Source organism: Amphiura filiformis, chromosome 15 (genome assembly GCF_039555335.1).
Source record: "Amphiura filiformis chromosome 15, Afil_fr2py, whole genome shotgun sequence".
In the NCBI taxonomy this organism is placed as follows: domain Eukaryota; kingdom Metazoa; phylum Echinodermata; class Ophiuroidea; order Amphilepidida; family Amphiuridae; genus Amphiura; species Amphiura filiformis.
The window spans coordinates 48738730-48752804 of NC_092642.1; the positions used below are offsets into that span (position 1 = coordinate 48738730).

Sequence of the window (14075 nt, forward strand, 5' to 3'; positions counted from 1 at the left end):
CACAGGGGTAGTGTGGAATTTAAATGGAATAGCCCATTGAGCAGATGTGGCTCCTCTGTAATTTTTGCAGTTTTGTTATTTGTTACTTGAATATGTGTACATCCGTATCAAAACGATGCACTTGTCGGCTGCTACATGTGTCTTATTTCATAATAGCCAGGGATAAATACCAGACTCATCTCCGCAGTGGAGGTCACTTCAAATCATCCCAAGTCACATGGTTTAGGGATACAGAGAACATTCCTTAGCCATGTGACTATGGGGATGATTTGAAGTCACCTCCACTGCGGAGATGAGTCTGGTATTTATTCCTAGCAGATTATGTGAAAGAGACACATGTAACAGCCGACAAGTGCATCGTTTTGATATGGACGTACACATTATGTACTTTTTCTTACCCCATGTCTCCTTGCTTGTGTTACGAGTCCCACTTGACTCAAGGCCAAAATCACCTTTTACCCGAACTCACACGAATGCACAACACGAATACACTGTTTGATTTTAGCTAACATAATCTAAGTCTTTAATTGAAAACAAAGTATGCTTGGTACATATTTAACAACAATTACAATAAAATCACACAATCAGTTTTACTATATCAGTACTTAACCAGCTGTCTTCTTGTTGGTGATCCTAGAGTTCTTGCAATGTTCTGGACGACTGATGTAATATATCCTTATTCGCTTGTCCTGCGAAAATCAGCGAAGTCCATAGTACACTTGCATTTATAAATCCTTGCATATAAAATCCTCATACGAAAATGATGATGCTTCCTCCAATCTCCTTTGCGCTGCTATCTCCACAAATATATCTCCTTGCGCTGCTTTCTCCACAAATATGTCTCCTTGCACTGCTTTCTCCAAAAATGGTGTTTCTTTCACCATTCTCTCTTTTCCCAGGGAACAGGTTTCTTTAACACAGCTCCGCTGTTTTTTGACAGATGCGTGGCCTTCACAAACCCAGCAAACTCCAGCAATTTGACAGAAGAACTTTTAATCCTTTGATGAGGAAGAGCACTTTTGTGTGCTCGCTGTCTTCTTCGTTGCTGTATTAAAATTAGCTCAATTATTGGCTATATAAACTGGTTAAAATGTACTTCTTTTTTTGAAGCACGAAGACCATCACACACATGTGGAATATCTCAATCTCCCATGGCATTCTGTAAAGTCCCAACAAAAGCCTCCAGCTTTTTATATCAGTACTCATGCAAAAAATCCCATCATCTATTAATCAACCATTACTTCAATCACATTTTCACAACATTGCTGCAATCTTGGGATTTCCCAATATTAATTATACACATTCACCTTTCACATTACATCACTTCCTGGGGGGTTTTCCTGATGGTGCAATAATGAACTGGGGCTTTCCAAGTTCCAAACATAGCTCTGACTTTGTTTACAATAATTTGGGGAATTCCAAAACGACTTTCCACACCATTATCTTGCACGCATAAGGGGTTTCCCATCTCATGAAATACTTTCAGCTTGTAAACAAAGTTAAATAATTAAATTACATCAAATTACTCAGGGCACATCACACCCTCCCCCTTAAAAGAAGAAAGTTCGAATGTAATGAAAACTTTCTTAAATGCTTTCTTCTTTTACATCAACTTCAACATATTATCAACTTTGAGTATTTAACTCATCATACACAGTGACTACTTGTCACACACAACTTCCCTTTTAAAGGAAATTTTTGTTTATCAGCCCTTTTTATGCAATTCTGGACAGGGCATCAGCCATTACATTGTCTTTTCCCTTAATATGTTTTATGTCCAGATTGTACTCTTGCAAGGTCAAACTCCACCTCACCAGTCTTTGGTTTTTGTTCTTCATCCTGTTGATGAAGGTGAGGGATTGTGATCTGTGAAAACAAGCACAGGGTATACTGTGGTACCCAAATACACATCAAAATGTAGCAATGCCAATAGCAATGCTAGACACTCCTCAATTGTGGAGTAATTTCTCTGGTGCTTGTTGAATTTCCTTGAAAAGTAACAAATGGGGTGATCTATTTGATCTTCACCCTCTTGCATCACAACACCTCCACAGCCTATGTCACTGGCATCAACAGTCAACTTGAACTGCTTCTGAAAATCAGGTGCAGTAAGCACTGGTGAACTCATGAGTATCGATTTGACTTTGTGAAAAGCATTTTCACACTGTTCTGACCAAATGAATTTTGCATCTTTCTTCAACAAATCAGTCAAAGGACTTGCTATCTCTGAAAAGTTTGGACAGAACTTTCTATAATAGCCAACCATTCCTAGAAATCTCATGAGTGCCTTCTTGTTTACAGGTGTGGGGTATTGCTCTATTGCTTCAACTTTGGCTTTGATAGGTTTCACCTGACCTTGACCTTGACCTTGGCAAAACTCACTTTTTACCAGGTTGACTGTCAACTGTACTTCAGACAGCTTCTGAAACAATTGATGGAGTTGTTCCATGTGTTGTTCCCAAGTTTGACTGTAAACTATCAAATCATCTACATACGCTTCACATCCCTCTATGTCTGCCACAATGTGGTTCACCATTCTCTGAAATGTTGCTGGGGCGTTTTTCAACCCGAATGGCATAACTTTGTATTGGTAAAGACCAAATGGTGTACAAAAAGCAGAAATCTCTTTGGCACGGTCTGTGAGCGGAACCTGCCAGTACCCTTTCAAAAGATCAAATTTGCTAACAAATTTTGCATTCCCAATTTTGTCAATGCAGTCATCAATTCTTGGAATTGGGTACGAGTCTGTCTTTGAATGAACATTTGCAGCTCTCATGTCTGCGACCAATCGGTATGAACCATCAGGCTTGGGAACAAGTATACACGGTGAACTCCATTCACTACTACTTGGTTCTATGATATCATTGTCTAGCATATAATTGATCTCATTTTTGAGATGTTCCATTTTCAATGGATTGACTCTATAAGGATGCTGCTTGATTGGTTTTGTATCACCAACATCTACATCATGAAATGCAGCATTTGTTCTACTTGGCGATCAGGAAATATATTGTCAAATTTGTGAATCAAATTTGCAATTTGACTTTGTTGATCTTGAGAAAGATGACCTAACTTTGAGTCCAAATTAGTGAGCACATCAGAATTGTTCAATTTTACATTATACTCTTTGTGCTCCAGCTCTTTATCCTGGTCAAATGTGACATCAGAATTGTCATCTTTACTCTTGTCTACATTGGCGATTTTGTCTACATCGGCATGTTTGTCTACATTATCAGCATGTTTTACTGTACACACAGGTTTTGGAATGCCACTGTCACTTCTTTCAACATACTCTTTGAGCATATTTATGTGGCATAACTGCCTGCTCTTGCGTCTACCAGGAGTCTTGATAATATAATCTACTTCACCCACTTTTGACTCTACCTCACATGGGCCATGATATCTGGCTTGCAATGGGTGTCCTGGAATTGGAAACAGTACTAGAACTTTGTCACCTGGTTTGAACACTCTCTCTCTTGGCATGTTTATCGTATTCATTGTTTCATTTTGGCCTGACCCTGTTTCAAGTTTTCCTTGGCGATATCAGTTGCTCTGTTAAGCCTATGCTTAAAATTGGAGACATAATCCAATAAATTGATATCTGATTTCTCATTGAGCCACTTTTCTTTCAACAACTTTAAGGGCCCGCGCACTGTGTGTCCAAACACTAACTCAAAAGGACTAAATCCCAAAGTTTCCTGAACAGCTTCCCTAGCAGCAAACAACAACAAGTGTACTCCCTCATCCCAGTCCCTCTGAAATTCCAAACAGTATGTCCTGATCATGTTTTTCAATGTTTGGTGGAACCTTTCTAGTGCACCTTGTGATTCTGAATGATAAGCACTTGAGGTATACTGTTCTATACCTAATTGATACATGACCTGCTGAAATACTCCAGAAGTAAAGTTTGATCCTTGGTCTGACTGTATGGACTTGGGGAGCCCCACAAATGTGAAGAACTTGGTTAAAGCTTTCACTATGGTCACTGCTTTAATATTTCTCAATGGTATGGCTTCAGGAAAGCGTGTTGACGCCAAGCACATAATTGTCAGAAGGTATTGATTACCTGACTTAGTCTTTGGTAGGGGGCCTACACAATCAATAATAACCCTACTAAATGGTTCATCAAAGGCTGGAATTGGCTTTAATGGAGCAGGAGGTATTTTCTGATTTGGCTTCCCTACTACTTGGCATATGTGACATGTTTTGCAATATTCAGAAACATCTTTTCTGAGAGTGGGCCACCAGAAATGTCTCAGAATTCTTTCATGAGTTTTCTTAACACCCAAATGCCCTGCCATGGGACTATCATGTGCTATGTTAATAACTTCAGTGTGGTAGACTTTTGGTACCACAATTTGGTGCACTACCTTCCACTCTTCATCGGCAGGCACATCAGGTGGGCGCCACTTTCTCATTAGCACACCATCTTGTTTGTAAAAACAGACAGAATTTTGTTCTGCTTCTTCTAGGGTCAATGCCCTTTGATTGATCTCTTTGAGTTCTGGGTCATTTTGTTGCTCCAGAATCAGCTTGTCATGACTTAATGGGTCTCTCATGGTTTCCCCAATTTGTTCATGCTCAGAGGCTGTGTCATTTTTAGGGGTATTTTTATCCCCAGGAGAAGGAAGTTGATCTTCTTTCTCATTCAACTTTGACACAAATGTGTCTTCCAAATTGTAGCCTAAGTCATCAATTTGGTTGTCCTCAATTGTTTGTAATGAGGCCTTCTTACTCATTGCCCGTGTCACTGCACATGCATGAAATATCTCCTCTTCCTCACTATTATCATCCTGTATACAGGGCTTATTCAGTGACTATTGGGTCAGGAAAACCTTCCCCCCCTGCCAGATCATTTCCTAGCAACATGGACACTCCCTTGACTGGCAATTCATGTCTAACTCCTATGGTTACAGGACCAGAAACCAAGTCAGATGTCAAGTTAATTTTGTGGAGAGGTACACTAATTATTTCCATCCCAATACCCTGGATCAAAGCATTACCTGCTGAACTATCCTCATTAAAGGGCAAAGTTCCTTCCAGAATCATAGACCGTGCACAACACGTATCTCGCACAATCTTAATGGGCTTTGGACTACCATTATCACCAAGTGATACCACTCCCTCTAACACAAATGGTTCAAATTCTTCACACACCTTGTCTGTCTCACTTCCCTTTTGTGGGAATTCTTGTTTCTTGATTTGACTGACTTGTTTCTTTGACACAAGTGACACTGCACATCCTACAGTATTACTAGCAGTTTGCTGCTGTTTTTGTGCGCCTTGTCTGCCTTTTAAGAAATAACACTGGGTCATCGTATGCCCTGGTCTCTTACAATGAGTACAAGTTACTTTGGCTTTAAATTCAGTCCCAAATTTTGCTCTGTTACCTGAACTCCTGGGGTCCCTCTACCACCAGCACTATGCTGTGAATTAGACGGAGGTTTCCTTCTTGTGTGCCACCCTGATTTGCTCTAGGTTGATTATGGCTGAACCTGTTTGAATAACTTCTGTTATGACTAAATTTACTCCCATTCAATTTGTGAGTTAAGCCATAGTCGTCCGCCATTGTCGCCGCTTAGCTTAGCGTCTTAATTTTGCTAGCGCTTTCATCCAAATGAGTTTTTATGTCAACGTGACACATTTCTTGAACTCTTCTATAAGAACTAATTGCTTAAGTTGGCGAAATCATCTTTGACTTCTTTTGACCCAAGCCATCTGTCAAACATTTGTTCTTTTACTCTAGCAAATTCTACATGGGTTTGATCTGCTTGCTTTCTTGAATCTCTGAACTTTTGTCTGTATGCGTCAGGCACCAGTTCATATGCCTTGAGAACTGCCTGTTTGACTTCTTCATAATCATTACACTTCTCTATTGGTAGAGCTGAGTAAGTTTCCCTGGCCTTCCCCACAAAACTACTTTGTAACAGTAGGGTCCAATGCTCTGGAGGCCATTTCAAATTTGTAGCTACCTTTTCAAAATGTTGAAAGTACTCGACAACTTCTTTCTCTTTGAATTTAGGCACAAGCTTTACATACTTTGTAACATCAAACCCTGACTTTGACTTTGAGGAGAAACTTGATGAGTATTTGTCACCTAATTTTGCTAACTTCTCTTGTTCAAACTCAATTTCTTTTTCTTTCAAATGTGCTTCCATTTGAATCTTAGCTAGTTTTTCCTTTTCTTCCATATCCAATTTTTGTTTTTCAAGTTCCAATTTTGCTACTTTTTCCTTTTCTTCTGTTTCTAATTTGTGGTGCTCAAGCGCCATCTTTTCTTCGCGTGCTTTTTCTTCCATTGCTAGTTTTTGTTTTTCAATGTCTAGCCGTTCTTGTTTCTCTTTATTTTCCATATCTAATCTTTCTTTTCTTTCTTGTTTTTCATTCTCTAACTTGATAATTTCCAGTTTTTCTTTTTGATCCATTTCCATTTTCTTTTGGTCCATTTCCATTTTCCTCAATTCTAACTGAATTTCCAACTCTTTCAACTTAAATGCTGAGTCACCACCAATTTCTACTTCAAGTTTCTCTTCCAAATAGGATTCATCAAAATGTCCTCCCGACCAAAACATCAATCAAGGCATTTTTGATTATTTGCTTTCTTGTAGCTTGCTTAACTTTCAAGTCATAATGTATGGCAAATGCTAATAAATCAGGCTTCTTCAACTTATCAAATTTCTCCCAATCTATAGTTTCAAGAAACTCTTCTGCTTTAAACTCTGCCATACTGTACTTTCACTTTTAAGACTCAGTAAATTAATGTTAACTTTTTTACAGTGTATTTTCCCGGACGAGCCCCCAATTTTGTTACGAGTCCCACTTGACTCAAGGCCAAAATCACCTTTTACCCGAACTCACACGAATGCACAACACGAATACACTGTTTGATTAAGCTAACATAATCTAAGTCTTTAATTGAAAACAAAGTATGCTTGGTACATATTTAACAACAATTACAATAAAATCACACAATCAGTTTTACTATATCAGTATGTAACAGTAGAGATTTTTAGGGTGATTTCCTTTTTGTTCAACTTCTGGATCCAGGGGCTTACTCGGGCGATAATAAATGTCCAATACCGTTACACAAAATAAATAGACACACAGATGGAAGACTTGAAGATATATACGCTGTTATGCTCCGGCTTTAATATAATAATATGTAGAACCAATGAAGATGGATGCAATATAAATATATTTAATAAATATGATGAAGATTGAGTTGATGTTGACCAGTTGGAAGCTAAGATGGAATATTTGATGTTAATCAGTTGAATGCTCGGATGGAAGTGAGGTAAAATTATCTAAGACAAGTTCATATAGGAAAAACACTTGAAAACCAACTTAAGTACCATCTCTACAACAGCATAAATAATAACCTTAACTAAGCATTTACTTAATACAAATCTTAACAATACATAACCTGATAAAGAGATAAAACTTTCTCATGAATAATTCATAAGTAGATCACCAACCATCTTAAGCTAAAAGATAAGTGGCAATAATTTACACCACACTTAAGTTTTTAGGATAACAATAACTTGAAATTGCTAAAGTGTATTTAAAACTTCTATGAATGGAAGACAATAAACAATGAAGACATAAAACATTTGATGAACTCATAAACTTGAGAATCAAAGGATGCAGCGTGTTCATGATCAATTGAGGTAAATGACCTTTTCAAATTAAAGATAAACCATGATCTATTAAAAATGGTTTTAAAGACAATGATTACGATGGAAAATAACTTAACTTGATGATGATCATGATCGATTAATTACAGTCATACAACAGATAGAAATATAATTTGATATGAAACCAAAAGCCTACATGCATTAATTAAGAATGATACAATCAAAATGAACAAAATAATAAACATGGTAAATAATGATAAACCTTAAATCCTAATATTTCAAACCCTAACCTTATTATTAAAACCAACCATTCTGGTGCCGGTTACATTCACCCCTGCTGCAGAGAAAATGACGTCTCGGCATTTTAAATGAAATTTGGAAGATGATAATATGAAGAATGTTGCAAATTTCAACAAAAACATAATGATCAAATACATGTACATACTTAAGTGATGTAACTATCTCTTTACAAATTAAAGTGCATTTATGACCTGCTAATTTGGTGTGAAATCCAAAAGATACACTTTGCTGTAAATACCAAACAATACAAAAGAATCAATAACCACACTTCAACTTTTATGACTTTCATGACCACATCCAAATCTGACTTACAAATCAAAAGAAACTTTTCATGATAAAACAATTAACACTCTGGAAGATACAAAACTTCAATGTAATGAACGCAATGACTATAAACAAGACTAATTTGGAAGGAAATAAAGGCCTACATCAATGACATGTAGAATACATTTTTGAGATTCTACTTTTAATTTAGTCATGTGAAAATGACACAGATCAAAAATAAACGAGTGAATAACTTTGCATGAATACGATGGAAAACAAGCAAATTATAAGATGACAAGATAATTACGAACTTAATGAACTTAAGATGGAGGATACATAATTAACAAATCATTACTATTCCTGACAATGAAACAATGTCAATATCATGATGATGAATGAGACATGATATCATAAAATAATAAAACATTTGGTGAGTAGCTATTTGGAAAAATGTGATGACATGTTGCGCTAATTAAGATCATCTTTTCCTGTGATCCTCATGCCAGAAACATAATTAATAAAATATAGGTTTAATTTGTAAAACCTACACTACTCACACAAAAGAGTGAACCAAATAGGTCCTTAAAATGCAACTTCTTCAAACAATCCTAGCAAACCATAATAATAGAACGCAATGTTAAGGTTCATAACTTAGCTCACATCAAATGGCATGTTTAAAGAAAAGTAAATTACGAGATAAATTGGCAAATTACTCAAGATGGTATCATGATGGAAATGAAAAATACCTTTGTTTAAATAACTGATGCCAAATACAAATGTTCAGATGATTTGATGATAATTTTGGATTGACAATTGCATGCAAATTGGATCAATTTTGGTAATGATCTAAAATATGCCAAAACACAAAATACCACAACAATAGGTTTAATTTGAAAACCTGTTCAAATCAATTAATAAAACATCAGTTTGCATAATGAAAATCAATAAACATGTAAGATAACAGGAGAATATCAAAAACTCTGTTCTGAAGAGAAATTGGATATGAGCAGTTTGCTCAACTTAACTCCTTTGGCCTACATAAAACATGGAGTAAAATAAAATAATTAAGTAAACAATGCCTTTAAACTCAAAGCAATAACATGATTAATAAAATGCCATGACATACTCAGATTATTATGAGCAAAATAATACATGTAGAATCACAAAAGAGAACCGCAACTCTTAATTTGAAAGAGGAACTAAGTTTGAATAAGTGCACGTCTTCAAACCTACTCTTTGCAAAACTATAAACATGATTAACATTTCTAAAATAATGATTTAAGAATTTAAGTTGTACCCAAAGAAGACAACAAACTTAATCATGAAATGAAGCATTAAGAACCATTATCTGACAAACATAATATAAAGTTACTGAGATGGGAGTGACAGCTACTTTCAACTCTGCTGCGAGGAAATGGCGTCCTCGACATTTACAATGTATATAATTATGACACTTTAAAACATGATGAAAATAATGTTTTAACTTTGATGCTTTAGCAACATACACTTCATTATACATGTAATATTTTGATAGAGTCAGTACAGTCTTTGAATGATATTATTCAGATGACAAAAATATGTAGATCGCACAATAATTTGAAATTTAAATGTTGTATGATAATGTCATTTGAAGTGTTTTTCAAAAGTCAGTTTACTTTTGTTGCTGTGCTGCTCGCTGATAATAAATCTTCCATCTTCGATAACAGTTGTATAATGTAGTGGTGATGAATTCTTGTTCCTTGCTAATGTAAAATAGGTGACATAATTCATCCAGCAAATGTCCATATTGTTCTAGGTTGTTACCTTGAAAGTTCAACAGTATTTTACTTGCATGTGTACTAGTTGCATTTGCAATTTCTGAGTCCGAATATGATGTAAGGACGGCAGAATCATCAGAATATAAGCTGCGATATGAGGGGTGAGAGTTGATGGCTACATATCCACAGGAAATAAAAACATGGTACTTCCTAAGTACTGTCACAAATGGTGGTATTATATCACGAAGATGTCCATGGTGGTCAATGTCCAGAAGGTGTTGGCATAAACATAATAATACTTTCAAGATATCTTGGGATGGAACACGACGGGAAATATCTTCCAGTTGACACAGTATAAGAAAATTAAACTTTCTGTCCAGTAACTGGTCACAACAATCATCAGTTTGTAAATTACTCAATTTCTCCCAAGCTTCAGACATAGCAAGTTTATCATGTTCACTAACCAGGTGATTATCAAGAGTAGCTGCAGCTGATGTGTAATTCAGTTCAGAGTTACTATCAGATTCAGATGGTTCAGATGATGGATCTTCAGCAGGAATGTCAACTAAGGGAACAATATCATCAGCTGGCGGCAAGTTATCAGGTGCAGAGTGTTCAGATGTTTGATCACTAGTGTCACACGGGAAGTCATCAGAATTGTATTCAAACATATCATCATGACTATCAGCAAGATCAGGTTCAGAGTCAGAGTTACTATCTTCACATTCAGGCTCAATTGCATGACTTTCATCAGTTGGATCAGTTTGCATAATACATGTAGATTGATGCTGGGCACTATGGTTGAAGCAGGGTCTGTCCATGGCATAGCTACTTCCAATAACGCATGTGCCTCCAGGGCCGGTGACGTGAATGGCTTCGGGAGTGCGTCCTGGAACAAGCACGATGTCAAATACAACCGCTTCACCGTCGCCTACACTCGCTTGAACTTTTGCTGGATTGTTCCTGGTGATTCCACGCCAATGTACAAATACATCTTCCTCAGTGTCATCGCGGGTGATGAAGCCATACCCATTCTTAACGTTGAACCATTTAACATGTCCGGATATTTGGTGTGCAAGATATGATGGAGATGAACGCTGTCTAAGGTGATAGAGATGACAAAGATAGTTCACTTCAGCTTCCAAGGCTTCAAGCCGCGAGACAATATCAGTTATCATGATGTAGTCCAAGGGTCGTGGGTGCCCTGATCCAATTTGTTGAAGATAGTTATCGCCAATTTTTAGCCCCACGTTGAAGACGCAGATGGAAGACTTGAAGATATATACGCTGTTATGCTCCGGCTTTAATATAATAATATGTAGAACCAATGAAGATGGATGCAATATAAATATATTTAATAAATATGATGAAGATTGAGTTGATGTTGACCAGTTGGAAGCTAAGATGGAATATTTGATGTTAATCAGTTGAATGCTCGGATGGAAGTGAGGTAAAATTATCTAAGACAAGTTCATATAGGAAAAACACTTGAAAACCAACTTAAGTACCATCTCTACAACAGCATAAATAATAACCTTAACTAAGCATTTACTTAATACAAATCTTAACAATACATAACCTGATAAAGAGATAAAACTTTCTCATGAATAATTCATAAGTAGATCACCAACCATCTTAAGCTAAAAGATAAGTGGCAATAATTTACACCACACTTAAGTTTTTAGGATAACAATAACTTGAAATTGCTAAAGTGTATTTAAAACTTCTATGAATGGAAGACAATAAATAATGAAGACATAAAACATTTGATGAACTCATAAACTTGAGAATCAAAGGATGCAGCGTGTTCATGATCAATTGAGGTAAATGACCTTTTCAAATTAAAGATAAACCATGATCTATTAAAATGGTTTTAAAGACAATGATTACGATGGAAAATAACTTAACTTGATGATGATCATGATCGATTAATTACAGTCATACAACAGATAGAAATATAATTTGATATGAAACCAAAAGCCTACATGCATTAATTAAGAATGATACAATCAAAATGAACAAAATAATAAACATGGTAAATAATGATAAACCTTAAATCCTAATATTTCAAACCCTAACCTTATTATTAAAACCAACCATTCTGGTGCCGGTTACAAGTACTTAACCAGCTGTCTTCTTGTTGGTGATCCTAGAGTTCTTGCAATGTTCTGGACGACTGATGTAATATATCCTTATTCGCTTGTCCTGCGAAAATCAGCGAAGTCCATAGTACACTTGCATTTATAAATCCTTATGTATAAAATCCTCATACGAAAATGATGATGCTTCCTCCAATCTCCTTTGCTGCTATCTCCACAAATATATCTCCTTGCGCTGCTTTCTCCACAAATATGTCTCCTTGCACTGCTTTCTCCAAAAATGGTGTTTCTTTCACCATTCTCTCTTTTCCCAGGGAACAGGTTTCTTTAACACAGCTCCGCTGTTTTTGACAGATGCGTGGCCTTCACAAACCCAGCAAACTCCAGCAATTTGACAGAAGAACTTTTAATCCTTTGATGAGGAAGAGCACTTTTGTGTGCTCGCTGTCTTCTTCGTTGCTGTATTAAAATTAGCTCAATTATTGGCTATATAAACTGGTTAAAATGTACTTCTTTTTGAAGCACGAAGACCATCACACACATGTGGAATATCTCAATCTCCCATGGCATTCTGTAAAGTCCCAACAAAAGCCTCCAGCTTTTTATATCAGTACTCATGCAAAAAATCCCATCATCTATTAATCAACCATTACTTCAATCACATTTTCACAACATTGCTGCAATCTTGGGATTTCCCAATATTAATTATACACATTCACCTTTCACATTACATCACTTCCTGGGGGGTTTTCCTGATGGTGCAATAATGAACTGGGGCTTTCCAAGTTCCAAACATAGCTCTGACTTTGTTTACAATAATTTGGGGGAATTCCAAAACGACTTTCCACACCATTATCTTGCACGTACAAGGGGGTTTCCCATCTCATGAAATACTTTCAGCTTGTAAACAAAGTTAAATAATTAAATAACATCAAATTACTCAGGGCACATCACACTTGTGCTATGTTGAGAAGGAAATACTTTAGCCAGCATTTGATGAGCATTACAAAAGCTCAAATTCAAAAAGAATCTGAAAATTGATTCTTGCAATGATTCTTGTAAAGTATTATTTACTTAATATTTTGAATGACCTCAGAGGGGAGCATACCCTAGTGTTCTTTGCATTTAAATATTGAGACATATAAAGCTGACACACGAGAGGAATGGCATGGGTTCTGGTTTTATAAAGGAGGTTCCAAGGGATGTCATTGGATATAAGGTTGCGAGTTTCTTTTCTATTTTCACTGACAACAACTTTTTCTGGTTTCTCTTCTCAGAAACTGTGTGAAATATTGCCCTGATGGCCAGTATCCCCCTACCTACATGCATGAGAGATGCAAGACTTGTAACAAGGAGTGTAAAACCTGTGTTGGGCCAGAGCCATGGGATTGTACCTCCTGCTCAGATGATCTCTTCCTGCTAGATGGAGAGTGTCTTGAAGAATGTGACAATGGATTCTTTGCAGGTAAGATTATTAGCAGGCTTCCTCAAATAGACTTGTTGAAGTGCCACATGAAATAAAAGAAAACTGCAAAGTGCCCCTCTGAAGCTATCGATTTTTTGAAATTTGGTGCAACATTTTGTACTATTTTATACTATGATCAGCTCTTAATAGACGGAAATTATTCGGTTTTTGTTACTGCACGAGCCAATAAAGTTGCAACATACGCACACGTAAATTCACAAACGCACACATCATAAACGCAAAGCGCAGTTCGCGTAGGTGCTGTGCCTAGCTGTGTGTACGCCATTCTGTATCAATCCACGATGTTATGAGTCCCGTCTATTAAGAGCTGATCAGAGTATAGCCGTCGGTAGAGGACATATTTGAGGGCAGAATGGCAGTCAGGTTAATTTTACCTATATAAAATGTCAATAAAACACATCATCGATATCTCCAATGTGTGTGCATTATAGTATTTATTCCTTAGCTAAATCGTAAATAAAAGAAAGTCAGTTGAAGCAATCATTATCGCAAGCCGAAATTGAGCGTAAGTTGGGACTTTATGAGGGCAAACCCA

At 36.6% G+C, this 14075-nt stretch overlaps 2 protein-coding genes across 2 annotated transcripts in view; both read left to right on the forward strand.

The window, feature by feature from the left end:
* LOC140171766 (F-box/LRR-repeat protein 4-like) overlaps window positions 1–14075 on the forward strand; it is a 238554-nt gene that overhangs the window by 223266 nt on the left and 1213 nt on the right. The window lies entirely within an intron of this gene.
* Window positions 1–14075, forward strand: part of LOC140171762 (proprotein convertase subtilisin/kexin type 6-like) — a 73021-nt gene that overhangs the window by 36902 nt on the left and 22044 nt on the right. Inside the window, exon 13 of the mRNA XM_072195082.1 lies at window positions 13332–13519. Within this exon, the coding sequence (XP_072051183.1) occupies window positions 13332–13519 (188 nt within the window). The remainder of the gene's footprint in view (window positions 1–13331; window positions 13520–14075) is intronic.